Below are 22,391 nucleotides of genomic sequence, written 5' to 3' on the forward strand. Positions count from 1 at the left end.
TTATGCACATTTTACTTTTGGGAGCTTTCTATATTACAAACATCTATATACAATATTGTGTCCTCGTCAAAAACATTCCTGAAGAGGTTTTATATGTCATCTATTCATGTTTGAGTAATCTTGTGATCTCTCCCAGACCTTATTTGAACCCTTCTTACGTTGAGCTGTAAAATTATGTACAGTGCTCAGCCCACAATCTTGCATCATCCATGCTCCCACAAGACATTTCGCCATAAATATACAAAAGCAGAATACAAAACTATACACAACAACGCAACAAAGCGTATGTGATGTGCAGTAGTTTAATTAGTGGAATGCACACTGATTATGTTGTGATAGTGTTCTCTTATAAAAAATGCTTAGCATTTCTAAAACAATAAAAGATAACATGTTGATTTTAATATGTTACGTATTAGCAGTTAACACCCCATAGAAGTGTAATATTCTTTCTTTAATGATTCCTATGACATGTCTGACATATTTGTTTGTTTGGTGAGCAGAGAGGGGCCACCCCCTGACATCCCCCTGGCCCCGCAGGTCTGACGGTCGGAGCCCTCGCCAGCGGACCCTGCGCAGACAGCCTGACTCCCTGGACTCTGTGGACTCCTGCTCCAGTGTGTCATCTTACTCTTCCTCCTCACACTTCCAGCCCTCCTCTGCGTCCTCCTCCAATGCCCGGCGCTTTCGCTTCCACTCCAAGTCCCCCTCCTCCCCCTCTTCAGCGGGCCCATCCCAGCCCATTCGCACCGACACAAGCGACCTGAGTCCTACGGGAGAACCGGAGAGTACATATGACGAAAGGCCACAGTTTACAAGCAGAGGAACGTTCAATCCCGAAAAGGGCAAACAGAAACTCAAGGGGGGCAAGCACCCATCCTTGAGGCACTCCCGAGATGGGGGCGCTCACGGCCGGGACCCTTCAGACATATCGCAGCAGCTAGTGTTATACGGCAATAATGAGTTCATGGTATGAAGGACACTGGCTCACCAAAGCACTCCTACTTCCTGGAAGGCAGGTGACTCCTAACAGGAGCTAAAAGAGCGTCAATGCAATGTCCTCTCTTTAAAGCACTCTGCTTAGCCTTTATAATGTGCAAAGAAATGTTCCTAAGTGCCACATGGAGCAGGTCCACTGTCCGAGGCCAGGGGCAGTCTGTGCAGGACTCTTGGTAGGCTGGACTGCCTCCTATGCCCTAACTGTGCCTTGGCGGCTCTTCACACAGCGCCAAGAGGAGACGCACTGAGCAGACCCCAGAAAAGGGAACGTCAGACATTTTGGAAGACCACTGAGCATCAGGGAAGTGCCCGGAGCGAGAGAGCTAGAGCTGTGGACTACAGTGAAGAAGTCAATATTAGCTGCTTTCTGAGTTTACACTTCAGAACAATCAGTATAAGCAGTGCTTGTTTAGTTATTATTACAAATTAAGTTTCTTTTATTTAATAAATTTTAATGTCACAGAAATTCTTGATAGCATATAATATACAGGTATAAATACTGTACAAAGCCGGAACACCAGTGTCTACTGGGTAGTTGAAGTCAGATATTTATCTTTTTCTCTTTTTTGTTTTTTTGGACAGATGTACGATGTGGGCCAGGCTGGTGTATGTGTGTGTGTGCCAAGCGTTCATGTGTTACTGTGTGTGCGTGTGTGTGTGTGAGGACCGAAAACCACTCCATGTGTTTTTAATTTGTGCTGCTTTTTACCACCATCAAAGGGACCAAGTCAGCTGGGGTGTACTCCAGCCAAGGGGATCCCAGCTCTGTACAGAATGTCGCATATGTATAAAACCATGCATTCACTGCTTAGCCATACAGCCATTGTAAAGTATGATGCAGTCTGTGTACAGTGTAGTGGACAAATGCCATTATCTTTAAGAGATCATGTTACCTGCCCCATCCATGTCTTTATTGTGTTTGCTCAATGCAACAATGAAAGAAATGTCAAACTCTCTATGGGTCGTCTCTTCATTCTCAAGATAAAGAGCTACAGAACGTGTCTTGTTCTTCTATTTAATCACATGTTCCTGTTTCTGTAGGAAGTAAATGTTTATGATGCTGATGTTTATGGCAGACAGTAAACCTGGTACATTTATTTAATTAAAAGAAAATGTTCATTTAAAGAGACACTATGCAAGTTTTTTGAGCCACATGTTTGATTCCATGGATAATATTGTATTACTTTGCTTGGAATGTTCCACAGTATGACATTTAACTTCTCAATCAACGTAAAAACACCTGTAACAATAAGATGGATAAGTTTAATACCATACTGTGGCACATTCCAGGCATAACAGAATTTTTTTCAATAGTGTCGCCTACTGGAAAAGCTACACAATGCAGCTTTAGATATGCATATATTATTGAAGAAATTAAGAGATACAGATGAAACTTTGAAGTGAGTGCCATGTGTAAAAGAAAGTGAGCAACCAAATGAGTAACTGAACCAAAACATTAAAAAAATAGCTTCATTTCCAGAGGTGGGTAGTACTACTTACATTTACTCAAATGTACTTGTAATATAACTTTTTAAAGAAATTGTACCTTTCAGAGTACTTTTCTAGCAGCATACCTTTATTCTTACTTGAGTAATATTTTTATTGAAGTAACAGTACTTTTATTTGAGTAAATGTTTTGGTTACTCTTCCCACTGTGAGTAAGTCTAAAGCTAAGACAAAAGATTTATGTTGACAATATGAAATGATCTGAACATTTGTGTTTCTTGCACCACTCCTTAAAATATGATTTAGTTTGTTATTTTTGTGTTTATCCTTTGAAAACACCAGATGTGGTGCATTATTTAAAGTTTTGTCCCACAAATTACATTAACTTCAAATCATAAATCAGTTATTCTTTAAGCTTTTACCTCAGTAATTTTCCCAAATACTTTTTTTTTTTTTTTTTTACTCTTTCTTGGACCACTATTTTGTACTTCTATTTGAGTGATATTATTTTTAAAGTAAACCCTTATTAGGATGCTGTTATGGGTATAGAAATGTATAGATGTGTCCCGGGCTGGTCCTAGCTGTCAGGAGGACCTAAGCTGTATTTGTCTCTGGGGCCAGAGACCGTGGATGTGTCCTGGCTCAGCTATTGGTGATTCACATTTGACAACAATGTGACTCTGCTCTTATCACCTTGACCAGTTGTATTTATATGACCAACATCAGACTGAAAACATCCAGTACTACCATAGTCACAAGAACAGCAGACATACATATAAGGGGGGGTCAAGATTTTTTTTTATTCTAGACATTTTTTTTCTTTGTTTCTGGTTGATTTTAATGTGTTCCAGTTGGCGACAGTGGGCTTACATTAACATTATAAAGGGTCCTTGCACTGGTGTAAATATATAGCTGCTCTCACCTATGCCCGGCTCAAAAACAAATGTAGGCTGCAGTAGATATTTTGCTACTATAGATATAAAACAAATGTAATTCTTTTAGACTGATATTTAGGCTGCTGTAAACACACAAGCCCTGTGTTCAATGAAACCTGATATATTATTTTCAATATAAATGTATGGGCTCTTTGGGGGCCCTCTGTTGGCCTCGGGGCCCTAAGCTTAGTCTGTTTATAGGCTGAGCCGGCCCTGGATTTGTTGACGGGCATTCAGATATCTTCAGTTTAGTCAAAACCTTCACTTCCATTCATTGCTGTGGGATTCTGCAGTCAGTAACTTAAGGCAGACGATCACGAGGAGCGCGCAGTTCACTCCAATTGTCTTTTATTTTTCTAAAAATAAAGAGCCTAATGTCATTTCCCCAAATAAAAGGAGCTAATGGATCACAGGTGACTCGGCCTTTTCTCCTGCCTCTCCTCTGATGACGTGTGCACTTAGAGGCCAGCGGCGCATGCGCACACCGGACTGGAGCACTGGCGCACGAGCGCAGCAGCAGCGGCATCAGGAGAGACTGGAGCCAGAGGGAGGAAGGGCGCACTCGGCTTTATTTTCTCCAACTACCCCCAAACATGTCCGGCTTTGACGACAACCCTTTTGTAGAGCCGGTGGACGTAAACCCTTTCCAAGTAAGTTCTGTTGTTTACAAGTTTCATTTACATCGAAAATAGCTGGGCGCTGTTGCAATATGGTGAACCAAAACCAGTTTGGTCGGTTGGTGCGTTGAGTAGGTTCGGTCCTTTGCATTTCCTGGGTTTGTAGTGGCTGTATTTACTACAATGGAAAATTGATACATTGTTGGAGTAATACTGGCAGTCAAGACGAGATAAATGATTCGTTTTTGGTGTGTGGTTGTGTTTGAAGCCTGCGCAGGTGAGAGACGAGGCAACAGGTGTACGGATGAGAGGAGGCGACGCCATTAAGAGCGCCATGGAATTTGTCACAAAAACACTGGGCACAGATCTGTGTCTTTTTATCAATATCTGACACCAGACAAGGGTGAAAACTAGTCTTTTCTTATAATTTTGTATATACACCAAGCCCGGGGAAGTTACAGTACAGACTTCAGGACGTGAAAGTGTCGTGTACTCATGTTTAACCTGCCAAAGTACATAGATTTAAATCTATACTACAGTTACCAGTCATTCATGGGGATCCAACCCTCCTTTTGTTATTGTAAGACAGCTGAGGAACAAGTACTCCAAACGTGTTACTCAAGTAAAAGTATAAGATATGCCTTTATTAGTCCCACAGTGGGGAAATTCCAGTATAGATACAGGGAACAGAAATTGCTCAAGCAAAACTAACATGGGGGAAAAAAACTACTTAAGAAAAAGTATAGATACGAGGGACAAAAATTACTCAAGTAAAAATATCGGGAAAACAAAATACTTAAATAAAAGGCCCTGACCTCTCACTTACCACCCCATCCATCCCCTCCTCTGAAAATATTCAAACTAGAATAACAGCTGTACACGACTGGCGTGCGGGCTAATCGTCAGAGTCTGGATGTTTAGACAGAACGTGGCCCAGGGTCGCTCCTCGCACTAATTGGCTGACTTGGTCGTCTGTTAAACTGGCTCTTCTCTGTCTTTGATTGGATGCTGTCTCTCTCCCTGCTGTGTGATTGGTTGTTGTTTGTTTTTTTTCTCAAATTGCGTATGATTAGCCGCTTACAAAAAGTGGGCGGGACCAAAACGCAGTTATGGAAAAAGGTATTTTCTGCATAATTTATATAATTTGTGAAATAATTTGCACAAATGAGCAGATGGGGTGGAAAAAAGTTTTTAACCTAGTAGAAGTGACGACAGCATAACAACAATATCAGCAGTGTCTAAATCACATATGTCAAACTCAAGGCCCGGGGGCCAAATGTGGCCCTCTACATCATTTCATGTGGCCCTCGACAGGGTAAACTAAAAGGTATGATGGTCTTAAAATGTAATTTTATCAGGAGATAAGCAGTTACACAGCCACATTTTTACATCTAGGCTAATGCATGTGCAATATTTGTAACTTGAACAAGTAATAAATACAGAAACAGTTAATTAACAAGTTAAAAAAGTAGTTAGATTTATTTTACATCAGGCCCTTTTGAAGGCAGCTATTTTGCTAATGTGGCCCCTGGTGAAAATATGTTTGACACCTCTGGTCTAAATGTTCAAACATTGAATTAAAAGCAAACTATAATGAATACAAGTGTTGTATTTTGTGATTTGCAGTGGCTACATTACATTTTCTTTTGATCCTGCTAAAACTACGGCCATCGTCCTAATTTGCTTCTGGAGGTATATGTGCACAAACTTTTCAGAAAAGATGATTAACTAAATAGGCCAATAAATATAAGTTAATACAAAAATCTGCTAACATCTATGAAAATAAATTATTAAATCTTTTATTTTAATATTTGTCTATGAAAATTCTCTGTGTTCCACCTTGTGATGTCATGAAGTGGTAGTTTTCAAGTTAACAGCTACTTTTTACCTTTTCTTCAGTAGATATTGGTAATTCCATATCTGAAATGATCCAAATGATTCTAGTGAAGGTGTGTGGAGTTTAAAAACAGTGGAGCACTTCCTGTTTTACCACATGACATCACAAGGTGGAACAGTATGTTTTCTGTTTGAGAAGATAATCAAAATATGCAGGATTTGTGTGAATGAATGAATGTGTGACATGTGTGAATGAAACAAAACCAAGTATGTTTTTGATGAGGAAACGGCATTATAACATAGATCAGAAAATAACGTAATATGGGCCATTACTGTAGTACTATACTTTTACTTTTGTACCTCGTTGCTTTGTTCCACTGTAGTAGGACATGTGCAAAATGCAATCAAAGTTACTGAAATGAGTTTGGACATGTTTATGTAGCAGTGGTGCAAAGTAAAAGTAGTAAAGTAGTAAACTGTACTTATATAAATAAATTATAAAAAAATATAAATATTATATAAATAATTACATTTTAAAGTGGATACTTTTTACTTTTACATCACAACATTTTTATACAGGACTGAAAAGTAAAAGTATTATTATTGTTTGACATCTGCTGCAAAGCCTGAGGCTTTATTTTTTGACATGTTCATAATTTGAGCAAACAAACATTTACAAATAAAAACAGCTGGAAAAACTCAATTTTATCTCTTACTTAAGTAAAAGTGTCACATGAAAAAAATCTACCTAAGTATATATTTTTCTTATCTGTACTTCTTAAGTAACAAAACTTAGTACTTCGTCCACACTGTCATATAACCAGCTAGCCACAGCAAACAATACCCACAATGTTAACATAAAATTGTGTTAATTCCATCAAAGACTCAGATTTTTGCTTTCCAAATTGACACGCCTTATTAAGCCAAGCTCTTTTGTCTGAAGTCCTTTAGTTTGTTTATGATAATACCTTAGAGTGTTTGAGGCCTGTGTCACGGTGCCATGTGATCAGATGAATAAATTATGTTGTGAAAGGGTATTCTGCTGTTTTTTTGCAGGATGCCTCGGTCACAAACGCCACCAGTGGAGCCAATGAAAACCTGGGAGACTACAACCCCTTCTCTGCTCCTAAAGTGGTCAGTGCTTTGACACAACCAGGGCTAAGCATAATACAGGAGGACTTCTAGTAACACATGTACTCTCACTTTTGTCAGTAGGATAAATCTACTATATTTTCATATTGTATGTAGTAGTTTTGTCACAATACAATTTAAAATTTCGATACTAAGGAATAGACTCGATACTCAATACTGATTCTGATACCACAATGATAATTTAAAAACACTCTTTCTTCACACTATAGAATGTAATTTTCAACATTAAATCTTAGTACATTCTTTTATATTCCCATGTGGTCTTATATCTGTGTATTCCGTCAGTCGTCCAGGTAGGTGCCATAGTGGTCCTTGGGCGTGAACTCGTCTATGTGTCTTATACTTGTTCTAAACGTGTTCGAATCAAATTAAAATTTAAAGTGTAAGAGTGCATATTACATGCAGTTCTTTTTAAAGAAACTATTATTATTTTGTGTTGGAAAAAAGCCTACATTTTATTTTCTGAAAAGTTTTTTTAGTATTACTGTGATTTTGAAATTGCTTTAGAGTATCAAGCTTTTCCTTGGTGTTAAAATAGAGTGTGATAGTGATTGTAGCATTGTGCCAACAGGTTTTCCTGAAGGCATACTGGTGTCCTGTATTTTAATTCACCTGAAGCATGAGGGCAATTTGAATAAGATAAACATAATGTCTGAAACATGCTCCTATGGTTTTACAAACTAAAACAACACCACATACATGTCATATACAGAGGACTGGGGTTGTCAAGTTTTGAAAATCAGATACTTAAACTAGTATGGAAACTAGATACTCATTTGAGCAGGTATCAATTCTTAAAAAGTCACATTCACCGGACAGAAAAGGACCTTCCCTGAATAGATTTAGAATGATTATGAGCTTTTAATTATCATGGTATTGAGTATTGTGTCTGTTCCTTAGTAACAAAATCAAGATTTTAGTATTGTGACAACACTTCTGAGGACACACCAAATCAGATCAATGCCAATAGTGCTACTGTGTTCTAGTGAGCATTTTTTAGTCAAGTAAAATGTTCAAATTGAAAATTCTTATATCCTCATGTGTTGTCCAGGGAGACTACTCTGTGAGTGGGACCACCATTCCCATCTCTGCGGTGTCTACGTCCCAACCTGCGGTGCTGCAGACGTCTGTGGAGCAGAGTGCAAAGGTCAGTGCTCCATACTCCATACCAGCAGTGGAGAGAGCAACTTGGTCTTGTACTTGTCTTGTAAGATAAATTTTAAAATTGTCATCAATAAATGAGGGCAAAACATTTATTTATTTTTTGTCATATCACCCAGACCTACAGTTGAAACCAGAAGTTTACATACACTACATAAAAAACACATACCCTTTTCTCACTTTTCCTGTTTTTAGGTCAGTTAGGATTACTAAATTATTTGTGTTTGCTAAATGCCAGAATAATGAGAGAAGGATTTTTTTTAAAGAGAAGTTTTCATTACTTTGCTCAAAGTCAGAAGTTTACATACAAGGAGATTACTGTGCCTTTAAACAATTTTGGAAAACCCAGATGTCTTTGGAAGTTTCAGATTGGTTTATTGACAACATTTGAGTTGATTAGAGACACATCTGTGGATGTATTTGAAGTCACACCTGAATCTCATTGCTTCTTTCTGTAACATCATGGGGAAAGTCAAAAGAAATCAGCCAAGATATCTGGAAGGGAACTGTGGACTTGCACAAGTCTGGTTCATCCTTGGTGCTATTTCCAGATGCCTGAAGGTGCCTTGTTCATCTGATCAAACAATTATACACAAGTATAAACACCATGGGAATGTCCATATGTCATACCACTCAGGAAGGAGACGTGTCCCAAAGAATGCATGCTTTGGTCTGAAATGTGCATATCAACCCTAAAACAAAAGCAAAAGACCTTGTGAAGATGCTGCTGAAGCTGATAAGAGTGTCAATATCCACAGTGAAATAAGTAGTGTACCAGCATGGGCTGGATGGTCACTCTGCCAGGAAGAAGGCATTGCTACAAAATAAATAAATAAAAAAAAAAATCATAAAGCCACAGTAATGTTTACAAATGCACATAGGGACAAAGAGCTTAATTTCTGGAGACATGTCCTGTGGTCTATTGAAACTAAAATTTTACTGTTTGGCCATAATGAGCATCGTTACATGTGGACGAAGAAGGGGGGAAGCTTGCAAGCCTCAGAACACCATCCTAACTGTGAAATACGGGGGTGGCAGCATCATGTTGTAGGGGTGTTTTGCTGCAGGAGGGACTGGTGCACTTCACAAAATAGAGGCATCATGAGGAAAGAACATTATGTAGAAATACTGAAGCAACATCTCAAGACATCAGCCATGAAGTTAAAGCTTGGGCACAAATGAGTCTTCCAAATGGACAATAACCCGAAGCATACTGCCAAACTGGTTACAAAGTGGCTTAAGAATAACAAAGTCAATGTTTTGGAGTGGCCATCACAAAGCTCTGATCTCAATCCTATTGAAAATTTATGGGCAGACCTGAAAAGGTCTTGTGTGAGTAAGGTGCCCTACAAACCTGGTTCAGTTACACCAGTTCTCACAGTAGGATTGGGCCAAAATTCCTGCCAACTATTGTGAGAAGCTTTTGGAAGGAAATCCAAAACATTTGACCCAGGTCATACAGTTTAAAGGCAATGGTTCCAAATACTAATAACATGTATGTAAACAAGAAAATAATGGAAAAACTATCTAAAAAAATCTTTCTTCATTATTCTGCCATTAGAAATGATTTTGGTAATCTTAATTGAGCTAAGACATTTCATGTCAGATGGTGAGAAAAAAAACTGTATTTTTATATAGTGTATGTAAACCTCTGGTTTCAACTGTATACTATCATCATATTTATGTATTTGTCTGTTATATCAACACTAAAATTTCTATTCAGGCCAATGCGAGTGTTGGTGCTGCGAGTCTGGCCAAACAGCAGGAGGAGCTAGAGAAGAAGGCGGCTGAGCTTGAGAGGAAGGAGCAAGAGTTAAATAAGCGCGGTGCGGCCCGACCCAGCTCTGGAGGTGAGCACTGCAACGTGTCACACTACTGCACCGGTCACACTACTGCACCGGTCACACTACTGCACCGGTCACACTACTGCACCGGTCACACTACTGCACCGGTCACACTACTGCACCGGTCACACTACTGCACCGGTCACACTACTGCACCGGTCACACTACTGCACCGGTCACACTACTGCACCGGTCACACTACTGCACTGGTCTCACTACACTACGCATCAGTCACACTGGAACATGTATGACCATATTGCCTATTATCCCCAAAACTACAGTAACTCATGAATAGGAAGCATTCATGTTCAACTCTATTAGTTATTTTGAGACTAGTCCAAGTCTCTCACATGCATTTTGAATGTCCAGTTTTTATTTTGGCAAAGTTTTGGCTACATCAAAGTGCAAGTTACCTTTATGAAACTTATTTTATCAATTGCCACAGTTGGAAAGGTTCAGATAGCTTCTTTTAAAATGTAAGGCTTAAAGTTTAGAGCATGTGTAGATGTATAAGAACAAAATAATCCAACCAAATGTTGTGTGACTCTTCCAGTGAAGGAGAACAACTGGCCTCCTCTGCCCAACTTCTTCCCGGTGAAGCCGTGTTTCTACCAGGACTTTGAGGAGGAGATCCCAGAGGAGTACAGGAGGATCTGCAGGAGGATGTACTACCTGTGGATGTGTAAGGCTCCTCTTTACCTCCTGTGTCCCACATTCAGTCTGGGGAACTATTTAATATAGTCCAGACTAGGGCTGTGCATTTGATCAAATTTTAATTGAGAGATTTAGTCATTTCTAATCAGCGATGATCAGGTCTACAGCGAATCCTCTGTCAGTAAAACATGTGGTTTGGAGTAGTGTTGGCATTATACTAAAATTCCAAACTCAATTTTTATACTAAAGAATGGACTCAATATTGATATTAATACCCAAATTATAATTTTAAAAGCTCTTTTTTTAGACGCTATTATTTTGTGTTGAAAATTATTATACTATTTGTTTTATTATACCATGAGGTCTTACTCTAGTTCTGATAAAATTAAAGATGAAAGGTCAAATTTTATCCTTTTTTTTTCAGAATCAATACTTGCATAAATGAGTATCTAATTTTGACACTCATTTTAGTATTGATTAGTATCTGCTCCAAACTAGGGTTACCAAAAGTACTGGAAATCAGAGTTTAGACTTGATGGAAGAAATGAGATGTTTGCGTAAAATGGGAATAATTAAAGGTCTGTATTGTTTTTGTTCAGGATTGTCTTATCAAAACGGCTTTTTATATATATATATATATATATATAATGTCAAACCCTTGTCCAGACAGGTGGTGTGTATCTGCGTGTACTCCAAGTCATCCATAATTCATAGAACCATGGTTACATTTGGAACTTTTACAAATTTTTGTCAATTTATTTTAATATTTTTTTTACATATTTTTTTCTTTCTTTTTAAACAATATATTTATTTTGAGAAGATCATATAAATATAGTGTCTAGTCCCAGCTTACTTAATCTCCAAACCCCTGCTTGAGTTTATTTTGTATCTTCCTTGTTCTAAACCCTTTGTTTGGTCTGCTGTCCTTAGTCCACAGTGCCACCCTGTTCCTGAACGTCCTGGGCTGCTTGGCTTACTTCACAGCGGGCTCCACCACGCACGGGGTAGACTTTGGCCTGTCCATCCTGTGGTTTGTGCTCTTCACCCCCGTGGCCTTTGTGTGCTGGTACAGGCCAGTGTACAAGGCATTCAGGTACTGCTCCTCATGCACACAGCCATCGAATTTTATTTAAAGGTTCTAGCAGTGGCGTGTGCTCAAGGCAATCAAGGCAACCAGTGCTTGCCAAATAAAATCTTAAATCATTGTGTGTCAAAAGTATAACTAAAATCTCATTTTCCTTTAACATCTGGCTGATTAAAGCATGTTTGAAGTCACCGTGTCCTTTAGTACGCCCTACTGGTCACTGAGCAGACTGCATCAATAGCAGTTCTGTGCTGTGGAGGTCATGCCACACCACACTCTCTACTTCTTTTTAAAACAAGCTGCTGGCTCTCAGGTTGTAGAGGCTGTCACATGTGTACACAGCAGGCTCAAACAGCGCTGAATAAACCCAAGGATAAACCCATGGAGGACTCACACATCTGAGATTTCTCATGAGTACGCATGTGTAGCAGGAGATGACAACAGAAGCGCAAACTTTCAACACTCGTGTCTAAAATAACTCTTTTAGCTTCACATTTCTTGTGATTAGATGTTATTAGTAATACAGGCAGTCATTTAATCAGTGAGCAAGTTTCAATTCTAATTTGTGTGAAATGGAGTATCTGAACAGAGCAGTGGAGTGACAGCAGCTAGAGAAGAGTCTGTCTGGTCTGTGACCTGTGTGTACGAAGCAATAGTGTTAGTGGAATAACAGGACTATTACGTATGTGCGGAGGAACATGTGGCTGTTCTGGACTTACTGCTCTTCAGGGAAATGCAGAACATTTCTTAAGGAAAAACGTAGTTTTAATTTTTAAGCGACTGAAAGCATGCAGTTCTTTTTTTTTTTAAAACTTTATTTTATTAGGGGTTTTATAAGTATTTTTAGAACAACAACAAAAAAAAACAAAACAAAAAACAAAACAAAAGCAGACCACAAAAACAATACAGAGCATCCAGGAAAAAGTATAGAAACAATGCACAGTTATTCCATTAACATGATCGATATAACTAGTTTTTCAATATAACAAGTCCATTTCTCCCAATATCTTTTACATTTGTCAACAGAAAGTCTCAGTGAAAAGGTCAGTCTCGTCCATGTCATAGATCTCAGTGACAACTTGAATCCAGTCAGTGAGTGTAGGTTCGTCCTTACACAACCATTTGCGGGTTATGGCCTTCTTCGCTCCAGCTAGTAGTATTGACAAAAGATATTTATCGGATCTTAGCATCCCATGTGGAAGTTTACTCAAATAGACTTCAGTGAATCCCCATGTCAAGCCAGGCCCAAATATATCTTGGATTACTCTTATCACCGATGTCCAGTAGTGGGCGATCTTGTCCACAGTTCCAAAAATATGGAAATGTCCAGCTCTGTCATTGCCACAGTCTCTCCAGCATTGTGCTTTGCCTGGGTCATTACAATGTTTGCTCCTAATATAAGGTGTTACAAAAAAACGCACCATAATTTTTCCACATAAATTCCCTCCAAAGTCCTGAACTTGAGGTAGTCATAGTAGTTTTACAGATATTTGACCAGTCATCCTCCGATATTTTAACCCCAGCGTCCCTTTTCCCATGCCTCCTTAATACATGTAGTGGAAATATTTCTCGCTGCTTGCAAACATTTATAAATTGTGGTTATTTGTTTCTTGGGTGTGTTGCCTTTACAAGCTTCTAGAAAAAATTTCACCAGATCACTTTCTTCTTCAGTAAATTTAATTTCTCTATCAAAATAGTGTCTTAGCTGAAAATATCTAAAGAGGTCATGTTTGTCCAAATTATGCGCGACTGAGAGTTCCATGTAACTTTTCAAAACACCATTGTTTGATATAGTCCAATAACCAGTGATACCCCGCCATGACCACTGTCGAAACCCATTATCTGTCCGTGCCGGTAGAAACTCTGAATCAAAAGCCGGCCAGCGCAGTAATCTGGCATTTCTTTCTATGTTTTTGTTTTTAAGTATTTATTCCATATATTTTATTGGTACTTTTATCCAGACAGGCAACAGGTTTGAGTCTAAGTACTTTTTAAGAAGAGACTGATCACCGAGCATGGGCTGAAGAGGCACATCAAAGTATGACTGGTCAATCTCTTTCCATTTAGCCTCACAGCAAGGATCGCACCAATTTATCAGAACTCGTAGCTGAGCTGCTTTATAGTATCCCTCTAACCATGGTAGGGCTAGTCCACCCTCCTCTCTTCGCAACTGTAATATTTGAAACTTTATTCTTGGTTTTTTATTTCCCCAAATAAAATTTGAGATCATTCTATTCCACTCATTGAATTGCTTGGAGGGTATCTCAACTGACAGTGCCTGGAAAAGGTAAAGAAACCTTGGCAAGAGGTTCATTTTTATTATGTCAATCCTATTATACATATTCATTGGCAACAGGGACCATTGCTGTAAATCCGCTTTAATGTTAGTGGTTAGAGTTGTATAATTTTCTTCAAAGATTAATGATAAATCCTTTGGTATATGTACTCCCAAGTATTTGATGCTTTTATTCTTCCAATTAAAATTTGTCATCTTGCGAATCTCAGGAGAGGGCAAATAATTAAAAGAGATTATTTGGGTTTTCTGTAGATTCAGTTTGTAACCAGAATATGTACCAAAGTCTCGCAACAAGGACAAAAGGATTAGGTAAACTGACCTTGGGGTTAGATAATGTTAAAAGGACATCATCTGCGTATAAACAAGCTTTGTGTATGGTGTCTCCTACAGTAATACCCTGAAATATCTGTATGTTCTCTGATAGCCTGAGCCAAAGGCTCAATAAAAGTGCAAACAGGGTTGCGCTGAGGGGGCATCCTTGACGACCAGCCTCTCTCTAAATGTAATGAGTCAGACAAGTCCCCATTGATTTTGATCCTGGCAGATGGGGAATCATATAAAGATTTATACATCTAATTATTTTACTGTTAAAACCGAACCTGTTCAGGACCAAATAAAGATATTCCCAACCGACAGAATCAAATGCTTTTTCAGCATCAAGACTAACTGCTATAGATTCTATGTTTTTCATTTTATTAATGAGATGTAAAGCGCGTCTAATATTATCATGAGTCTGTCTATTGCGGACAAATCCAGATTGATCAGTGTCTGTCAATTCTGGAACAATAGCCTCGAGCCGCTGAGCTAGTATCGTGGCAAATATTCGATAATCAATATTTAAAATTGATATTGGACGATAAGAGCTGCATAGAATTCTGTCTTTACCTGGTTTATGGATCACTGAATCACTGCTCTTTTCCAAGATGGTGGTATCTCCCCGCCCCTTAAAACATGATTAAAGCAAGCCTAAGTGGCGGAAGTATTAAATGTCGAAAATGTTTATACCACTCAGCTGGATAACCATCTTCTCCGGCCATTTGTTGGTTTTCAACTTTGAGATGGCTTTACTAATTTCTTCATCTGTTATTTCCCGATTTAACCTCTCGTTTTGTTCAGTTCCTATGGATGGTAAATCAAGTGAAGAAAGAAAATGATTAATAGCTTCAACATTTGCAGAGTGGGGTTGGGTATACAATTGTTCATAATATGCCACAAAGGAATTCTGTATGTCTTTTAGATCATGACATATATTGTCATCAAGAGGGCTCTTCATTTTATGTATAAATCTTTCGGCCTGTTGTTTACGTATCCTCCAAGCAAGAAGTTTCTTAGATTTAGGACCATTTTCATAATAATTTTGCTTTATAAATTTTGACTTCTTTTCTATTTGATCCTCATACAGTTTGTTCAAAATTTGTTTTGTTTCGTTGATCTTTATTAGGGATATCATTGTTTTTGTTTTGCATGTGTTCCTTTTCTAAAATCTTCAGTTTGTCAGATACATGTTTCATGTAACTTTCCTTTGCCTTTTCTTAAAAGAGGACCACATAATCAATTTACCTCTAAGTACGGCCTTTAGCGCATCCCACACTACACTGGGAGAAATATCATTAATACTATTATGATCCATATAATCTTTCAGTTCCTTCTCTACAAAGTCATTGAACTTATCATCTTTTAGGAAACTTGTGTTAAGTCTCCATAGAGTTTCTTTACGATCATTATCCAAATGGAGGGTCAAGCACACCCCTGCATGGTCAGATACATCTCTGACACCTATTTCGCAATTAACAATTCTATGTCTGTCAGACGTCAACATAAAAAAATAATCTAATCTTGAATATACCTGATGGGAGTGTGAGAAAAAAAGTATAACTCTTATCTGATTGATGCAAGTTTCTCCATACATCCATCATTCCTAGTTCCTTAAGCATTTTCTTAACCAATATTGCTTCTGGTTGGGTTTTTTTCATTTTACTGGAGGAATCTATAAAAGGGTTAAGACAGACATTCCAATCCCCTCCACTTATAAGTACACCTGATATTTCTGTTGCAGATAAGATCAAAAATCTTCTTAATCAGTGCATTCGTCTTTGCCTGGAGGTCTATACACGTTTAACAGAGTCACTTCTTTGTTGTCTATATATCCTTTAACTAAGATATAACGTCCTTCCTTGTCACTAACCTGAGATGTGTACTGAAAGTTCACTCTATTTGGTAGTAGGATGGCAACTCCTCTAGAATGACCATTTATAAATGAGGAGTAGTACATATTTTTAAACCCCATTTTGCTTATCTTTTCGTGCTCTGTGGCAGAAAGATGAGTTTCCTGCCAAAATATTATATCATATTTTCCTCTTTTCATTTTAGCAATGACTTTAGCCCTTTTAATGGGGTTATGAAGACCATTTACATTGAGAGTGATAACTGTATACTGTTGTCTACCCGCCATCAAGAGAGAGGTACAAACTAAACATAGAAATCTGTAGATGCTCTGAAAAACACACATGGGTCTGCAAAATAAAAAAACAAGAACATACCAGAACATGGAACATACGTGACCTCCAAAAGTGAAGTATAAGTCCACCTTCAAAGTTGGGAGGGGAATCCCTGGGAAAACAGGGAATCCCTCGCAGTGCTGCCACCCTCCATCTCCTGTCCATCGTGGTGGCGCAAGGGGGGGAAGCAATTTCCCCGACGGCCAATCAGATATGGTGATTCAGTTAGCGGTGCGCAGGTGTAATATTGCTTGCACTGCTATACCACGCAGAAGCTTGCCTTGAATCACACGGTGCCTCTTTTAAACACCTTCAACTTTTCCTGGATGCTTCTCGTCAGCTCTTCTCTGTTCCAACCCTTTGTTGCACGCGCGGATTTCCACGTAGGTCTCCTCTGTCTGGGAGAGGGAGCCGGGTGCGTTGCGTCCTCCGCTTCTGCCTGCAAAAGCCCTCTTTTCTTTAAGTCGTCCGTGGCTTCCTCCACGTTGTTATAAACCACGGTGTCATTGCCTCCGTCGTAAAATACGCGGAGTCTGGCTGGGTAAAGAGTTTGGAAGCGGTATTCTTTTTCTTTGAGCATTTTCCTGACGGGGTTGTAGGCTTTACGTTTAAGAAGCAGATCACTGGGGTAGTCTTGGTCAAAATATATACGCCTTCCATTAAACTGAATATCCCCTTTGCTCCAAGCAGAGCGGAGAACCTTCTCTTTCATCTTGTATTCCAAAAAACATATTACGATAGATCTAGGGTTAGCGCTCGGCGGTGGTCTGGGCCCCAGAGAGCGGTGACATCGCTGTATGGCTAAAGGAGCGTCAGCGAGGGAGAGCTCAGATTTAAGAAAGTCTTCTGTAAACATTTGAATATTGGTCCCCTCCGCCCCCTCAACAATCCCATGAATTCGGATATTATTTCTGCGGGAGCGGGCTTCTAGGTCTGATAGTTGTCTTTGGAGTTCCAGTTGTAGCTGTAGAGTGTGCTCCAGAGCGTCTTTGACGTCAACATTGAACTCCTCCATGTCGGCTACTCTCTGCTCGGCCTCGCCGACTCTTTGTGTGACATGTTTTAAGTCCGCATTAAAACTGTCCATACGCTTTCCAATTTCTTCTCTAAAGCCAGCCATTTCAGTCTTTAGCATGTCAAGTCTGTCGTTAAGTTCCTTCTTTATATCATTTTGGACGTTTCTCAGCTCTGCTATAATGTTAGCTTGAATAGCATCCATGGTCACGTTTTCTGTTAGCTTGTTAGCCGCGGCAGCCTTCGCGGATAAAGAGTCCTCTTCGTTTGCAATGTCCTGCAGATTTGCTCTAGTCTTCCTTTTATTGCCCCCTGACATAATACTGACAACTTTTATTTCTAATTATGATACTTTTACCGGGGAAATAGTGGGCCGTCGGGGAGCTAAGAAATTATGCTGCCAATTGCTCCCTCGCCATCCCGGAAGTCCCTCGAAAGCATGCAGTTCTAACGCAGGGCTGTGTTCCAAGAAGACCTTGTGCTTGAGCCTGCTTTGTAGTTATAATCGGCATAAACATCACAACAAAGAGTAAAGTTGTCCCCCTTCCTATGGATAGCTGTAGATCACGCTAGCGAGTAGCAGTTTTTTGTTTGTTTTTTTCCTCTTTCACCTTTTGAAATTACTATGCGCTGCTCCCGACATCCTACATATGTCTAGGTTTCTCTAATTTGACTCCAGATGCCTCAGTGTATATGCATTTAATATGTCAGTAAAAATAAATATACTAATTTGCAATGTAGTTTGTATAGAAAGTGGTATTATTAAGCATAATATTGATGTCCACCCCAAGTCGGTTTGCCTACCCTTAAAAGTTACCACATGCTTCTGGGTCCTATATTACACAAAATTGACTCTTGTGAACTTTAAGCCATGTTAGCATGTTGTTACGTCTTCAAAAACATACCTGGAGTTGTTTTTGTTTCATTCGCACATGTTGGAGTAATCCTTTATTATTAGTCTGGTCACATCTCTAAAGCTTTAAATGTACTGTTCTACCTTGTGATGACTTGAAGCAGCAGTTTTCAAGTTTATAGCTTTTACTTTTTTGTTCAGTAAAGATTGACAATTCCAGGGCTGAAATTATTCAAATGATTCCAGTGAAGGTGTATGGAGTTTAAAAACACTGTGGAGCACTTCCTGTATTACCACGTGACGTGGAACAGAGTGTTTTCTGTTTGAGAGACGAACTCCAGGTATATTTTTGATGAGGAAACATAACAGATTAGAAAACAGCGTAATGTGGGCCCTTTAAAATCACTGTAGCGTAGTAGCATTTCCATAAAATAAACGTTGCATAGTAGCATTTCCCACAAACTAATGTGAACTTGCATTGTGTGAAATGTGTGTAACATCTGTTTCTCTTTCTCTGTCTCTCTCTCCAGGTCTGACAGCTCGTTCAGCTTCTTCTTCTTTTTCTTTGTCTTCTTTTTCCAAGTTGTGGTGTACATCATCCAGACGGTGGGCATCCCGGGCTGGGGCAACAGGTGAGAGTTGGCTTCTAAACTGCTAAACTAATATAAGAATCCAATGCATTTGTTAGTGAAGGAAGCTGCAGTGTTGCAAATTGTAATATACAGCCTAAACTGCTGTATCATTTAAGTATGGCTTCTTTATGCATTTTTTTATGCCAACACTAGCATGTTGTGCCACTGAAGCTTTCTTTAGTCTAATAAAAAACTAATTAAGTTCATTAGACAGCTGTATAATGAATATCTGGGTGTGTGCTCGACAGTGGCTGGATCGCAGCCATCAGCATGATCCAGGTCAATCTGGCTGTGGCTGTCACCATGCTCGTGGTGGCAGGATTCTTCACTGTCAATGCTATGCTGGGCGTCATCCTCCTCAAAATGGTACTACACCTCCACATGACATCATATACAGTATACAGTACTTGCAGTATATGCAGTATATAAGTGTTGGTATGCGTTTGGGAAATGCGCTACCAGTCAAAAGTTTAGGCACACTTTTTCATCCATGTTTCTTCTTTAAACTCAAAATAGCTCAAACTTGTTTTAGATTTTTTAAAAATATCTCCCTTTTACTTTAAACCTTGGTTTGCACTTTTTCCATTTCTTGACCTTGACGAGGCACAGCTGTGAATGAAAGCATTTCAGGTGACTTCATCAAGAAGGCCGATAGTTAGTAGTGTTGTCAACAAAGCAAAGGAGTTTAACTTCTTACATAATTACATAATTATATATATCTTCATATATTTGATGTCTTTTGTATGTATCTAAAATGTAGGAAGTGGTAAACATGACTGAAACTGAATAAGACGTGTGTCCGAGCTTTTGCCTGGTAATGTATGTTGCATTTCTTCCTTCCTGAAACTAAATATTTCCTCACAAATGGGGTAAGTGAGACTTGCAGCCTGAGGAAAAGCAATATAAAACAAAGACGACATTGGGTTCAATCATTTAAAGTTTGAGTTTTGTTTCTACACCATTATTTTTCCTGCAAATGTGATCCTTGTGGTCTTCTGGCCATATTGTTAGCACTCCTGTTCTCCTTTTATTGTGAGGAGCCTTTTCCTGACTAAATATGCTAAATGTGTTTGTTTTAGGTGCACTCAAAGTACCGGAGGACAGGGGCCAGCTTCTCCAAGGCCCAGCAGGAGTTCTCTCAGGGCGTCCTGACCAACCGCACCTTCCAGAGCGCTGCCTCCACCGCCGCCTCCAGCGCTGCCCAGGGAGCCTTCAGCAGAAACTGACCTCACAGCGCCCCCTGTCAGGTGCCTGTGTGAAGGACTAGTCATACACCAGTGGATACTTTAAAGGAGATATATTGTGCAACATTTCGGAGCTTTTAACTGTTATAATTGTTTCCCCTTCTCATTTACCCTCGCAAAGTTGTATTTAGTTTGGAGCAATGCTGTTTTGAATACAGGAGAATTAAAATTGCTCAATCACTGCTCTTTGCATAATACCCCCTATTTAAAAAATGTATATGGAGAATGAAGTAATTTATTTACATTTTTTAATTTTTTTATACACAGCAACTTGACGGACCTGATGCGATGTGCAGTTGTGTGGTGATAGCGTTGTGAAAGGGTGACTTGGCACGGACAGCAAAGGTAGGGGGGGACTTACAAAACATGTTAATATGCTGTTTTGGGCAAATATAGAATAAAAGATTACATGGTGAGCTAAATAAGTTGTTTTAATAGTTAATACCCCATAGCAGTAAAATACTCCCTCTTTTTAATCATTGATACACATAGACTTCTGCAGCGTTTGCAGGCTCTCCATAGGAGGTACAGAACTTTGTGATGTTTATAGCAGCGTACTGTAAAGGGGCAGGCGGGAATCTGCTCATAATACCTCATTGGTAGTCATTTTAGTCATTTTAGTTCCATGTTATGATTTAAAATGTCCAAAATATGACAATGATTCACAGGTCTCTCAAAAGCACAATATGTCTTCTTTAAAACAAATCCCTCATTGCAAAAAATACTAAAGTGGTGGCAGGTCACACTACATCTTTTGAGTCTAATCGGCGCATGCTTGAAGATTTTTTTTCTATAAATTTAACTGATGATGAAACACTGCATGGACTTCACCAGAGCAACGTTACTCTACTGTTGAATCATTGTTACTTGGCACGTTTGTTGTGAATAATGTAAGATATATGCTGCTTATTATAAAAGAAGGACAACTTCACAGTGCATATGACAGGTTTTCATGTTTTGCTAATTATTACTTGGTTTGGTGAAATACACTAGGCCTACCTGTGATGAAGTGAAAAGCATAGACATAATTGTATATGGATGCAGCATTTCACAAACTTCTGGTTTATATGTTACTGGAGAGGAGACATTATAAATGACGTAAATATTATGAGCATCGAACGCTCCCTCACATATACTTGTGAGGGAGTGTTCGATTTAATGTAAATCCGGTCAGTGGTGGCTAGCCAAGTGATCGAGTTATAGCCATTATTTCAATATTATTATATTTCATGGTTGTAGCAAAGGGCAGGTATGGAGAATTTTGAATCTATGAATGTCTATGGTAAAGAGTACAAACATACAGGAAGTAATGGTGAGTTATAAAAGAGAATACCTCTACCTACATTAGAGGTAGAGAGATAATCTAGGTGCAATGGAGGCATTTTGCTGTTAGTTTAAACCTTCATTTAACAAAATTAACTTGTCATTTATTTTTATTAGTCTAAACATAACCTTTGTGTAATTTACATTTTGGCCCTTGTTGACATTATGGTTGCTAGATAACCATTATGGAATTACCTAAACGCATGTCACCTCCTGCCCGTGTCCAACCAGGAAGTAAAATTAAAAACTTCACCAAAATTACAAATATAGATTAAACCAGACAGGTTATTTAGTCAAATCTTAAATATAATTATGCTAACTGTTTTAGTGAAATGAATAGTCTAACCCGTCATATGCACTTTATACGTAATGAAGTTTGATGAAATGGTGCAAAAAGCCATACTGTGGAATGGAGCAGAAAGAGCACATTTATGAGCAGAAGAACACAATAGTGAATGTAATAGTTGATTTAATTTTTTTTTACTGCTGTCTTTTCCTCTGGGTGGGTTTGTGCCTTATACACTCTTAGCTGTAGCCTGTTAGCTTTAGCCTAGTGCCTTTTTAAAAGAACCAAACTGGAGGTGTTACAACGATGAGGGTTACAAATCTGTCCTTAAGTTCATGTTTGGGTCTCTTTTTAGTATGCTTATAGTGGTGTGTAAATATTGGTCTGTTAAAATGTGGTATTTAAACATGGTTCATATGGATACTAAATATTGTTGATTTAAAGTGTAATAAATTTCTTGTTTCATTGTGCACCGTTTCCTTATTAACCCATCTTGTATATATTATTTACTGTACAAGTC

The 22,391-nt window shown here is 38.8% G+C and overlaps 2 protein-coding genes across 6 annotated transcripts in view; both read left to right on the forward strand.

The window, feature by feature from the left end:
• Positions 1-1,943, forward strand: part of myo9aa (myosin IXAa) — a 164,223-nt gene extending 162,280 nt beyond the window's left edge. For all 5 annotated transcript variants that reach the window (XM_033983232.2, XM_055220981.1, XM_055220978.1 and 2 more), the window contains one exon: positions 501-1,943. In XM_033983232.2, coding sequence (XP_033839123.1) covers positions 501-973 — 473 coding nt within the window. In that variant the 3' untranslated portion in view covers positions 974-1,943. The remainder of the gene's footprint in view (positions 1-500) is intronic.
• A 1,892-nt stretch (positions 1,944-3,835) lies between these two features.
• On the forward strand, positions 3,836-22,341 carry scamp2l (secretory carrier membrane protein 2, like). The gene is made up of 9 exons (XM_033991517.2): positions 3,836-4,027; positions 6,887-6,964; positions 8,034-8,129; positions 9,867-9,993; positions 10,541-10,669; positions 11,572-11,734; positions 18,917-19,018; positions 19,267-19,384; positions 20,098-22,341. Exons 1-9 carry the CDS (start codon positions 3,971-3,973, stop codon positions 20,242-20,244), a joined length of 1,017 nt encoding a protein of 338 aa, XP_033847408.1. The 5' UTR covers positions 3,836-3,970; the 3' UTR covers positions 20,245-22,341.
• The last annotated feature ends 50 nt before the right edge of the window (positions 22,342-22,391 follow it).

Source organism: Periophthalmus magnuspinnatus, chromosome 3 (assembly GCF_009829125.3).
Source record: "Periophthalmus magnuspinnatus isolate fPerMag1 chromosome 3, fPerMag1.2.pri, whole genome shotgun sequence".
NCBI lineage: Eukaryota > Metazoa > Chordata > Actinopteri > Gobiiformes > Gobiidae > Periophthalmus > Periophthalmus magnuspinnatus.